This window comes from Barbus barbus (assembly GCF_936440315.1).
Source record: "Barbus barbus genome assembly, chromosome: 35".
Classification (NCBI taxonomy): Eukaryota; Metazoa; Chordata; class Actinopteri; order Cypriniformes; family Cyprinidae; genus Barbus; species Barbus barbus.
In genome coordinates, this window is record NC_136763.1 from 12042618 (window position 1) to 12055387 (window position 12770).

Below are 12770 nucleotides of genomic sequence, written 5' to 3' on the forward strand. Positions count from 1 at the left end.
TAAAAAAAGTTTTTTTTTTTTTTAAAGAAAAGAGAGCAACATTTGTGGATTCGTGATGAAAAGTGTTTGATGTGCACAAAGAAAAATATGATTTTTCAAAGATTTACATGCCCTGCAGATTATTTTATTTTCAATTTCTTTATTTTTGAGCCTTAAGAAGACTTTTTTTTATTACAAAATAATTAGTTTTGCTCTCAAACACAATATGTTTGATTGAATAAAAAAGACACAAAACTCCATACCCAGCGAGACGCAGTGCGTCTGATTGCACTGTTCACCACAAACTACAATAATATGTCATCAGCATATATGAACAAATTTGTATTTATGAGAAAAAAAAGTTTATACGTGGTTAGTGAAAAAAAGTATTAGTAAGTCACTGAAATAAGGCCATTAAAAACACATACTGAAGATTTGTTTACAAGACTTTTGAGAACTGAATGTGGTAGACTAGTTTTTGCTACAAAATGGTTTGAAAATCATCCCGCTCAGTTGTTCTCAGAAAACAATATACTGATTTTAACTTTTGTAAGACATGTTTTGTGTTAGAAAGGCCATAATGCGAGGAAGTGACAATGACCATGAATATTTATGTAATTCACACCTAAAAAAGGGCCCTTCCCTAATGGCCCATCAGTGTGACTATAGTCTATAAAAGTACTTACTGTAATTATGATATAAAGCATCTCCTTGAATTTATCTTACAAAAAAATTTTGCAGAAAGTACTATTTAGTCTGTTTGAAGAAACCATAGGCACTCCAGACTCTAATGTGTTGTAGCTGTTTCACTGGGCTGAGCTCCAGCATGGACTGCCAGGAATATTCCTTCTCCATCACCTCATTCAGACTTTATACAATCAATCAATCAACTATTGAGCAAAAGTAACTAAAGAGATTAAAAAAAGAATAAAAAACAGTAAGAGCAACTTTCCTGGGTATTCCCACATAATAAGCCCCCTCATGCTCCTCTTAAACAATTTAGAGCCATTCAACACACACACACCTGCACTAAAAACAGCCCAGATCAGTCGTAGAGACGAAACCTTTCACTCAGTGGATTAGCTGTGTGTTTAAGCTGTGGAAACCATACTAACTGAAGATCAGCCTTTTCAAACTTCTGAACAAATATTGAATGTTTCTCCAATTTGTATTGGACAGTTCCTTCCTGAGACAATTTTATGTGGACAGGAAAGCACTTAACATATCATTCTCCATTCCTGACAGAGTCATTTCTTATGCCAGAATTAGAATTGATGCTAAAATTGAAAGTAGCAACAGGCATTATTCACAAAAATAATCACTGTAAGTATCATGCTAAATTAGGGCTAAATTGTGTGCAGTTCTTTTATTTTTTTAAAAACAAGATCAAATTATTTGAGAGATTTTTACAGTAAAGGTAATTTTAGAGATACATTTGATAAGGTAAACCTTACCAAATTTGTATATGCTTAAAACATGATATTAGTTATTCAGAAATTATAATGAACTGTAAATGGATTTGCATAATAGATGAACTACATTTGAAAGAGAGCTGCTTGTGCAATGATTTGAATTAGGAGAGGATCATGTGAAGCGGCTGGAAAAGATTCCAACACATTCCAAGTGTTCAGTGGACGTGGAAGTGATGTGACCAAAGATTAAAGCAAGAAATGTGAAATTAAAAGTCTAAAAATGCATTGTAATTAAATTATGAATCTTTACACTTGAAAAAGAAGCCACACAATGTGAAAAAAACTAAAAAAAACTTTGTATCATGGTCTTTATTATATATTTTTTTGTCCCAATTGAATATGGCTGATATGAAAAATGTATATCAAAACAAAATAATGGAAAAAGTGTATTTAAAAAAAAATCAAGCAATGCATTTAGGATCCTAAAATCTGCAACAATAGCACAATTTAAAGCCAAAACAAGGTGTCATTCATAAAGAGGCCAACAAGAGTCGTATTCGCTGGTGTACACAAACCAGAGCCATGTACTATGCAAATAAATATGTACACAAAATCTGATCAGTTCATAAATATACAATATATATTGTTTATTCAAGTTGCTACATATAGGTATTTTTCATTATTTATAATTAATTACAGTACAGACATTTATGTCACTAAAACACACTAAAAGAGACTAGCAATGCACAGCTGTTTGGTCATGACTTTCAGATTCCAGCTGGAGGCACCTCACAAACCCGCAAGATGAGGAGTAGCATGAACTCCTTAAGTCTAATTAACCAAACATGAAATAAACCATCATCGTTTGAAACTTAAACCATCATATGTCCTATGTTCTGCAGTTTTAGCAATAGTATTGATTTCGAGGATAATCATCACAACCTGGTAACTGGTAATAATAAGATATGGGTTTGCCAGAATTAATTGTTGTATTTCAGCAAGAACCTAGTTCAAAGAAAAACTAAATCATCAAGTCAGGAACTGTAACAAAAGTTACTAAACTACTAGGTAAACAGAATTACCTACTGACAATTATAAGGTATTTCGCTCCCAAAGAGTGGCAACATAAGACCAGCTTATGCCACTGCTCAACATGTAAACTACAGTAGATGCTCACTTAAGATTTGTCAAATATTCAAGAATATCTATTAAAGGGGTTACCAAGTCGGATGCGACCATGAAAATATAAAATATTTGCAAACAATTTTGCACCAAAACTATTCACATAGAGTCTGATGCCAATTTTCTCAAAACCGTTAAACTTTTAAAACTATTTGGCATCCCAAAATTAAGCTAAAAACAACCAATGATAAAAAAATAACCATGAATAATCATAAATGTATTTCTGACTCTGTATGAAGGATTTCATAGGGATGTGTTTTTTAATTTTTAAAATCTTCTCATGCACCTTTTTTAACTTAGTGTGAACAGGCCTCAAGACTAGCATTTGAGAATTCAAGATCTCAATATTTTAGGTCAGCAGTCCTTTTCAAGTCCTTTGAAATTGTGGATTTGACGACTGTGAGCCAAATTGTGTAAATCGCTGTATTAGAGCTTCAAAGTTCATTTCGGAGTTCAGGCATAAGCTTGTTTGCGTGTTTAAGACTTCAGAGAACACAAGCCCTCCAAGTGAAAGCTCATCCTCGCATCAAGGTCCTCTATATGAAATGCTTTTTTAGCATACTCTTCATAGCTACATATAGATATATAGATATAAACAAACACATTCACTGCTGTTATAGTACATTAAAACACATGAGTTCATTAAGCTCTGAGTAGATGACTGTTAACCTGAAACATATTAGTTACAAAATAGTAATTTAGAATACATACATTTTATAATCTATTTTATTCTCTGAAAATATATAAATATATCTCAGGGTGAAGTGGAGATAATATGATTACCTTTATATTTTGTTTTGAAAATGTAAATACATTACAATAACATTCCAATAATACACACACACACGGATTATGGAGGAGGAAATAAGCTCCTTGTAAACACCAGTTTACAATCAAGCGCTGCACTAGATCTATGACAGCCAACACACTGATCACTCGATTTCAGTTCTGTGCTGTTAAAGGTGCCTCCTTATTTGCTGAACAATGTAGGGATGCAACAATATGCAGTATGATAATTGTACTTTTAAATAATGCTGAATTTTGAGAGTATAGTAAAATTATATATTTCTCCAATCAAATACTATTTTGTCCTGCTGTCACTGTTTGTGTGGCAGCATTTATGCTACAAAGGATGCATTCTGTCTTTTTTTTTTTTCTTAAATTGAGCAATTGGACAAATGCATCCATAAAACAAGGTGTCTTTTTGTATCAAATATTGCAACATGTTGTATTGGAGGCCTTGGGGTGTTTTGGCTGGCAGTCAGACCAGTGTTCCAGGTGAAGGGGGCTCAGAGCCAGACTCTTTCTGAGTGCTCCCCTCTAAGGGGAAAGGCTCTGGGTAGAGAGAGAGCTCCACGGACCTGCCATGGTGAAAAGAGAAGATGAAAATGTCACCACCAGAAATCATAAATTAAAACTAATTAGAATTAACTTATTAAAACACTACTCACTCCAAACCATTGTGTTAAATATATATAAGGTTTTGGGTCAATAAGATTTTTTAGGATGCATTAAATTAATCAAAAAGTGACAGTAATAATGTGACAGTTACAAAAAATATATATTTTTATATTAAATATTAAACATCACAACTATTCAACAATGATTATAATTAGAGGATCTGAAGGATCATGTAAGACTGATAATTACATTTTAAACTATTAAAATAGAAAACGGTTATTTTAAATTGTAATAACATTTCACAATATTGCTGCTTTTACTGTATTTTTGATCAAATAAATGCTACCTTTGTGAGCATAAGATGACAGTAGCACAAAAACAAGCATCCAAACGTCTTGAGAACTGTCAAGCAGTCATGCAAGAAATAACACTGTAATTTGTTAGTTTATTATTATTAATAATATTGATTTTATTATTAATATTATTATTTTCATTAGCAGTAATATTACTACTACTAATAACAATACTATGTATTTGTGGAAGGGTTTCCACACCTTTTATTCAATCCAAATTTTCATGACAAGCTATAGAAATGTTTTTAGCATAGATATTTGCAATGCTTTTCCACTCTTACAAACTCTCTGATATTTTAAAGTTTTCCATAATCATGGTAAAGTGAAATAAAAATGTGGAAAGCTCACCTGGCATGCAAGGGATGCCCATGAAATGAAGCTGACTGAGGTATTTGACGGTGCACAGAGTACAGTGGGTCGGCTGTAACAGACTGAGGCTGGTGCACGAGATGGTGAGTATGTGAGTGGCGCATGGCGAGTCCGTCGTGACCTTTGGCTGTAGTGGAATAACCTAAGGCGTTCCTCAAATACCAGTCCCGGAGTCCCTCCAGAGCCAGTGCCTTGTGCAGACTGCGGGTAGAGTCCTCAGGAGTGGGCAAAGAGAACTGAGGCACTCTGCGGCCGAATGCTGCAGCAGTGGACAGCTCTGTGTGGTGAGGGAGCAGGTTGGGAATAGAAGAAGTGGTGGATCCAGTGGAGGGATGTGATGGATCGTACGCTGAGAACAACACAGTGTCCTGTGGGTGCTGCTGTAAAGGGATGAAGGGTCCACAGGATTTCGTTCGTGTCACTTTGACCCGACGGGGTTCGGCCTCTTGACCCCGCAGCAGCATGGGGCTATAGGAAGGTGGGGCGGCAGCCAGATGTATCTGCGAATGGGAGAAACCGTTGTAGTGTGGAGGGGTGCCCGATGGAGGAGTGGAGAAGTCCGGCCAGATGCGTCCAGACTGGTTTTGTTGAGCCTGGGCGGGCCTCTTTTGCTGTTTGCCCCAAATGTAGTCCAACAGAATCTCATTGTAACCTGTGCCACTGCTTTGGCCTCCGAGAGAGGAGCGCATTCGACCCTGGTCTTTAAATCCCATCATCTGTCTCTCTGGGCTGCCTTGATAGAACTGACGGAGTTTCCCATCCGTGAGGGACTCTGAGCTCTTGTATGGTCCAGCTCGGGGTGGCATGCCGTTCCGAGGGGGACCGGGTTCAGGGAGACTCGAGCGGTCAAGTAACGCCTCTGAGCTGTTGCTACGACGGGCACGGGAGCTGTAGGGGCAGCTGCGGCGCTCAGAAGAGGATCCCTCCAAAGATGCCAGTGGGACAAACTGAGGAACATCTGGACTGCCACACCACTGCTTCAGTGCAATACCACCAGACATCTCCGGCCTAGGAGGAGAATATAAGACAGTAAGAAGTTATAGTAGTAACAATTTTTTTTTTTTTTTTTTTTTTTTTAAATACATTTGGATCTAAAGTGGATTTACAGTGATAAATGTAGTAGAGCTGACATTTGAGGTCATCATAAATGCACTTCTGACATTAGGTCTGTTCCAAAAGGTAGACAACATAATTATGCTGTCAGCAAAGATATTTTATTTTGGCCAAATTACACTGAATTATCCTTTGCGGTAAAGCCAATCTAGGAAGGACAAAGGTGGACAAAATTCAAAAATATACTTGGTAACACTTTACTAAAAGTAGTTATAATGCATTAATTATGCCCTGTAATGCACCTTATAATGCACAATGCATTTTAAATTTGGTTATAATTTTTTTACAACTATAGATATAATGTATTACAACACAAATTATGATTGATTATAATGCATTATACTCTTTAATAATCCTTTATAATGCATTATACATAAAGACTTTAAGTAAAGTGTTACCATATACTTATTTCATCCTGTACTGAAAAGTATTGATAAAACCGTTTAATTTTATTTGTTTTTATTCCCAATATTAGTGTATATTATGTTCAAAAGTTTTGGGTCAGTAATTAAAAAAATGCTTTTATTCAGAAAGTATGCTTTAAATTGATCAAAAAGTGACAGTAAAGACATTTATAATATTACAAAAGATTTATTTTTCAAACTGATGCTGTTTTTTTTATTCTTTTAAATGCAATTCTTCAAAGAATTCATATAAGTGTACTGTATCATGGTTTCCACAAATATATTAAGCACCACAACTGTTTTCAACATTTATAATAAGAAATGTTTCTTGAGCAGCAAATCAGCATATTAGAATGGTTTTTGAAGGATCATGTGACGCTGAAGACTGGAGTAATGACTTGCCATTGCCATCACAGGAATAATATGTATTCATATTTTTTGCTCTAACCTGTAACTTTAAATGTAACCTTGTTGAGCATAATATTTTAGCATAATGTTACATAAAAATGATCAAAAACCCAACAAGCTAATATCAAACTATATTTGAATAATTTGTGCAGATTGTTCTATTTTTGTGTAGCTGCCCATGTAAATGTAAGTTCGGATATCTATGTAGAAGTTGGAACCTCACTAGCCATAGTGAACGTATAGCAGAAGAAATAGTCATGAAAGTCATTACCTCACATGAACGCTGATTGGTGCAGTGCGGGACAACAGCGGTGTGGCTGGAACACTTCTGCCCTCCACATTGGATGCACTTCTTGGGAGTGAGTGACTCGGGCTGAATGAACATTCACAAGTTATAATTGCAGTGTAAACCTCACCCGTTTCAGCTGGCGGACACATCCCATCCTCCCCCTCCGCTCACCTCACAGAGCTTGAAGTTGAGTTGCGGCGAGTCCTCATCTCGTAGTAGATCTCCACAGGCGACAGCTTCCTACAGAGCCTACTGTCAGGACTGCCTGGGGCCAGCCGGGGGTGAGACAAGGAGCGATGCTCAGGTGCCACACTGGGAGACGATTCCTCTGTAAAACACAGTCGACAGGGTTATATATCAAAGTTACAGCCTGTCATAAACAGGCCAGTGTGGTAAAACAAATCAGAGTATTGAGATGTACTTTGTTTGTTTGCTAATGTTAAGAAGCCTCACCATTGTCGTGTGATGTTGAGTCTGACATTGAACTGCTCTCTGACTTCACAGTTTCCTCTAAAAATTAAGGGGAAAAAATTATAAAGTAAAAATAAAATAATTACACGAAAATCTGATTTTTCCATGGTCTATAAGTTAATAAAATATTTGTATTTATTGTTATCTAAATACATATTCATTTCTACATTTCTTGACTTGAATTTCACTTCTTGACCAATGTTTTTTTTTTTTTAAAGAAGTCTCTTATGCTCACCAAAGCTGCCATTATCTGAGCAAAAATACAGTAAAAACAATCACATTATATTTTTAAAATGTAATTTATTCTTTTGATAGCAAAGCCATTTCTCGTCTTCAATGTCATCTGATCCTTCAGAAATCATTTTAATATGCAGATCATCTTGGTGTTCAAGAATTATGTCTCATTATTTTTAAAGTTAAAACAGTTGTGCTGCTTAATATTTTTGTGAACACTTTTTTCTTCTTCTGTAAACTGTAAATATCTTTACCGGCACTTGATTAATGTAATGCATTCTTGCCAAATTAAAGTATTACTTTCTTAAAATAAAAAAAAATGACTGACCCCAAACTTTTGAACAATGGCCACATTTTACAATAGTGTTTGGTATCAGTGATGTCAAACTTGGCCCAATGTGTCTGAAGGCACACATTTTTGTAATCTAAATTCTTTCTTTGTGTAAGCTTTTTGTTTAAAACACATAATCAAGTCATTTATAAAAATCGAGGTCCGTCAACATGTGTCCATTGTCCTTTTCAAGCAAAGGGAACGGTCTTGGATAATGGGGGGAAGTGACTCAATTACCATGCACTTCCTTATAGAGCCATTTTCAATGTATGCCCTTTTTACCAAATTACCAATGTTTACCGGAAATTGGTGTTTTTTTTGTGTGTGTGCTACCTGTGTGACATCCCCGATGAACAGTCCTCTTACTGTGCAATGCATTTTTATCAGAATCTATGCTCCGGCGCAGGGCACCACTGAAGAGAGCCTTCATCTGCCGTCGCTGACCTGGGTCATCCTACATGGAACACATATGTTTATTATGGTATAAAACTGATAGGAGAATCCTTTTATTAACTTTCAGCAAACAGACTCACCTCTCCTTTTGAGGTAACATGAGGGGCCAGGCCAGCTCGGCGCTGAACAAAAGGAGGTCTTTCCCCTTCATCTAAAGGAAAATCCTGTGAAAGCTTCCCTGTGAGCTCCTGTATAGACATTTAAAGCTTTTACTGGAAATGACACAATGTTTGCTGCCATTTGTTAGAACAGATGGTTCTAATAAGTACATCCATTTTATTTTATTTTTTTGGACATCTACTTTTGAAAAACACAACTTAATAACAAACAGTTCCTCACATCAATGCAAACCCTAAAACCAACACTCGCACATCAAATACGAGAATTCATTTTCAAAACAGAGAGAGAAAAAATAAATCATGTAGCCCAAGCAACTTTGTGAAACAGCTGGGTGCACATTTTCTTTGCTGCTGAAGTCTGCATTTTGTATTTGCTTTTTTAAGAGAACAATATTTTATAGCAACTGCCTAGAAGTAAAATACGGTCTCAAAGTTTAATAAACCATCTCACCGCCTCCAGAAGACACATTTGTCGCAGCTCTCCGAGACGACTGTTCAAAAGGCTCTGCAGACTCTGCTTTCTCTCCTGCAGCTCTGAGATTCGCTCTGCTTGCAGCTTGCTGTCCTGACAGCCCTGGACGTCTGTGCATGAGCATGATGTGCATTAGACAGAATATACTGTGCTTCCATACTCCATTATCAATAAGGAAATATTTAGCTGATAAAATGTAAAAACTGTAACTTGAATGCAATGCAAGTCACTTTGGATAAAAGCGTCTGCTAAATGCATAAATGTAAATATGTATGCTTACCTGGAGCCCCTAAGCCCATGGCAGTGATCAGGTGACCTTTGACCTCCATAGAATGGATTTGAGGAAGTCTTGTGAAGTCTTTAGCTCCCAATTAACCCTCAGCTTCTGCAGACAAAGAATGTAGAGCTAATGAATATGGTATAATTTGAGCAACAAATGAACAGACTGACTTGAGAACCTCCAATCACCTTGTAGTTTGAGTCACGTGACGTGAGGCATGTCATTCAGTGCTAGGGTACACAATGCTACAGTATCCCAATGGCCTGCTGGGGAGCCACTTTGCGGCTTCTCAATTTACTGCTGAGCCCTTAGTAGTGAGGAAAAATCATATATGCTTGTTATACACACATTAAAAACGTCTATATGTTCCTGCTGGCTGTTCTGTTCTGACTTGTTCTGCCACAAAACTCAATTTGAAGACATCAGAATACATTGACTTAAAAGAGGCAAACAAACAGCACTATCAAAATGAATAAAAATGGTGATCATTTCCATACTTAAATTGCTGCTGTGCCTCTAAATCATTTATTACACAGCTACCTCTCTTCTTACTTTCTGGAAGTTACATCATGTGAGAGTGAAAGTAAGAGCCCATATCAGGTCACTGTGGCAACCTAGGATACCCAACAAGTGATTAAAATCTGGGTTTGCAGTTTAGTGTGCCTTTAAGATATTTGACCAAAAACCCTGCACACCCATTTAAAATATCTTTGGATCCACTGTACTTCCACAAACAAGAACAAAATTCATTCAAATGGCAAAAGCAGCAAAACTGTTCATGAATCATTCTTATGGTATAAAGGCTGCTGGGAAATCTTGCGCATAACAAGCAGGATGTGTTTTTGTTTGTGAGGAAGTGGTGTGGGTCATGTGGTACGATGGGTGGCTAGGAATGCACCCAACAACAAAACAAGACATAAAACCACCATGTGCAGGGTAAAAAGACAATAATGAACAGCAACTATAAGTAGGAGTATAAATAAATGAGGCAAAATATTCAAAATAAGAAGCTCTCAAAATTCATATAGGAGCAAATGAACAAATAAGATTCTTCAAAACACTACAAGCACATCTGGTGGACACATGCTAAGAGATATCGCACACCTCAACTCGTGTAGAGACCTGGCAGAGAGCATGATGGGAGGAGAGAGGGGAGGATAAATGCTCAGAGATCAAAACCTGACTCAGAGAGAACAATGAAAGAGATATAAACAAGGGATTTATAGGAATTTGATGACAAAGCACCCAATGTCCTGGGACAAAACATGTGCAAGAGATAAACTGTGAGAAAGGGAAAGCATGAGAGCCAGAGATCCATATACAGACCACAGCACTGTAAGCAGTGCATGATACTAGATGACAGTGTCTCATAAAGGAAAAAGTAAATAAATAGATAAACTCAAATACAGTTATCAAGCTTAGTGAAATATAGGCCTATCTCTGAAATATAAAAGTTTAATAATTACAATTCCATGAAATATAGGTCTGAAAAATTAAAGGTGAATGATAATAATAATAATTCCACATTTGTGTCTGTTCCATGCGCTGATAAATCACACTTATGCTGTTGTTTATGCATTTATAAACCAGTCAGTTTTCATATTCAATAATAATAAAGTTTGATGTTTCATTTCAAGGACATTTTTGCTACTTTTGTACAGTGTGGGGTTGCCAGTTCTTGTCACATGTACAGTAAAGCCTGGTTCCTGAAGCAGAAAGAAACAGCTACTGTCTCAAAGGGTTAAATTTGCCAAAAATGTAAAACTTTCACAAAAGGAGTTGCTAAGCAGACAGTCTAAGACACCATTCACTTCACATTCAGGGGAAAAATGCAGATGGTGGATGGTGAAAGTAGCTGTAAACTTCTGCCCAACATTTTATTTGGTATTTAGTGGAAGAAAAACAATACACAGAAATAGTTACAAAAGTTTTGAACAATATATGCATTTCAATTTCATATCTATAAAGTCTATATAATATATATAACAATTTCAAGTCTATATTTAACCTTATTTGTATTTGACAGACGACTGTTTCAGTTTACATCTGTCATGCAACAACTTACAGTGTGTGAATTGACATGTTAATACCAGCTGTGGCAGATGAGCCTGTATACACAGCTGTGCCTCCGATCATTTCAGAAACATCCATGTCTGTAAAACGACTTTCTGAATCAATAACAACTTACAAAATCAACTTTTACATGTTTCTGAAAAAGCGATGTGAATATAAATGTTATATGGTTGTGATTTTACAGATTTTATCACCATCAGCTAACTAAACAGCAAACAGGAGTCAAATGAGGGGAAAAAAATATTATTTTAACATTTTAAAAGCATTTTTTATAACGTATGACACGCTTGAGAGGCTGGAAAAACTTTTTGCTTCAAGGACTTACCTTGATCAAATTAAGTAAATATCCAAAAAAAAAAAAGGACAGAAAACGCAGGCTTAATTTATTACTAACATGTTACTCTTGAAGTTGTCTCTTATGCACGAACTCGTTTCTTCTCTTGCAGACGCTGCAATTTCTACGAGCCCTAAAGGACAAGGACGAAACCATCTACACGCGGTGACGGGGGTTAGCCACTCATAAAATGGCTGGAAAATATTAAACGTTCACAATTTTAAATAAGTAATAAGATATTGTTATCTTTCCAAACAATTCGAAAGTATATAAGCCGCCGTTTTCATCTCCATACTGGCGATATAAATGCAGATTATCCATGGCAAATTCTTTCAATGGTTTCGTCTGGAAAGCGGACAGGTGAGGCTGTGGCGTCCGTAACAACCATATGGTTTCTAATTTAAACGTCGCAGACAGGAATGATTTACTCTCATTGCAGTACTTGAAAATTTATGGCAAACAATTCTTTTTATCTTTTAAAGTAGAAGAGGCTTATCTAACACGTGTTAAATTAGCTGCAAAGGTAGTAGTAGGAAGTCTAATCAGGGATTGTCTAATTAAAGGGACAGTGCACCCAAAAAGACAATTATGTCACCGTTTACCAAATCTATATGACTTTCTTCTGCAGAACACAAAAGATTTTCTGAAGAACTGCATGGAAAAAGACCATGATACTGAATCTTGACTGAAGATGCCAAGTCTCAAAAAGCACAAAATTACCATAAAAATTCATTAAAATATGGTCATATTGATATGACAATATTTTATATCATATTGATATGGTTTAGAAGAATTCTAAAGTAGTTATGCAGATACTTTTATCTATACTGTTTAGTAATTGTCCTTTTTAGAGCTTGACATTTTTAGTCACCATTAATTCTCAAAAAGACCAGCGCAGTCTTCATGATTTCTCATTTTGTCTTCTTGGACTAAAAGTATGCCATAGGTTTTGAACGACGTGAGGGTGAGTAAATGATGACTGAATTTTTTAACTATTCCTTCAAGTCAGTAGTCATGTCATGTGTTAAGTGTCAGCAGTGTTTACTTAGCAATTTACTGACCTCTGCATGCAGCATTCCTTTAAACTGTCTTC

General features: G+C 36.1%; 1 protein-coding gene across 1 annotated transcript; it reads right to left on the bottom strand.

Moving 5' to 3' along the window:
* Nucleotides 1–2010: 2010 nt before the first annotated feature.
* Nucleotides 2011–11785, bottom strand: LOC306855178 (coiled-coil domain-containing protein 120-like). Its single transcript, XM_079393658.1, has 11 exons — nucleotides 11669–11785; nucleotides 9459–9577; nucleotides 9271–9375; nucleotides 8970–9100; nucleotides 8480–8587; nucleotides 8280–8400; nucleotides 7364–7420; nucleotides 7082–7238; nucleotides 6893–6994; nucleotides 4676–5704; nucleotides 2011–3934 (listed from the first exon to the last, which is right to left on the bottom strand). The coding sequence occupies exons 3-11, from the start codon at nucleotides 9317–9319 to the stop codon at nucleotides 3835–3837; spliced, it is 1854 nt and encodes a 617-aa protein (XP_079249784.1). The 5' UTR covers nucleotides 9320–9375; nucleotides 9459–9577; nucleotides 11669–11785; the 3' UTR covers nucleotides 2011–3834.
* Nucleotides 11786–12770: the final 985 nt, after the last annotated feature.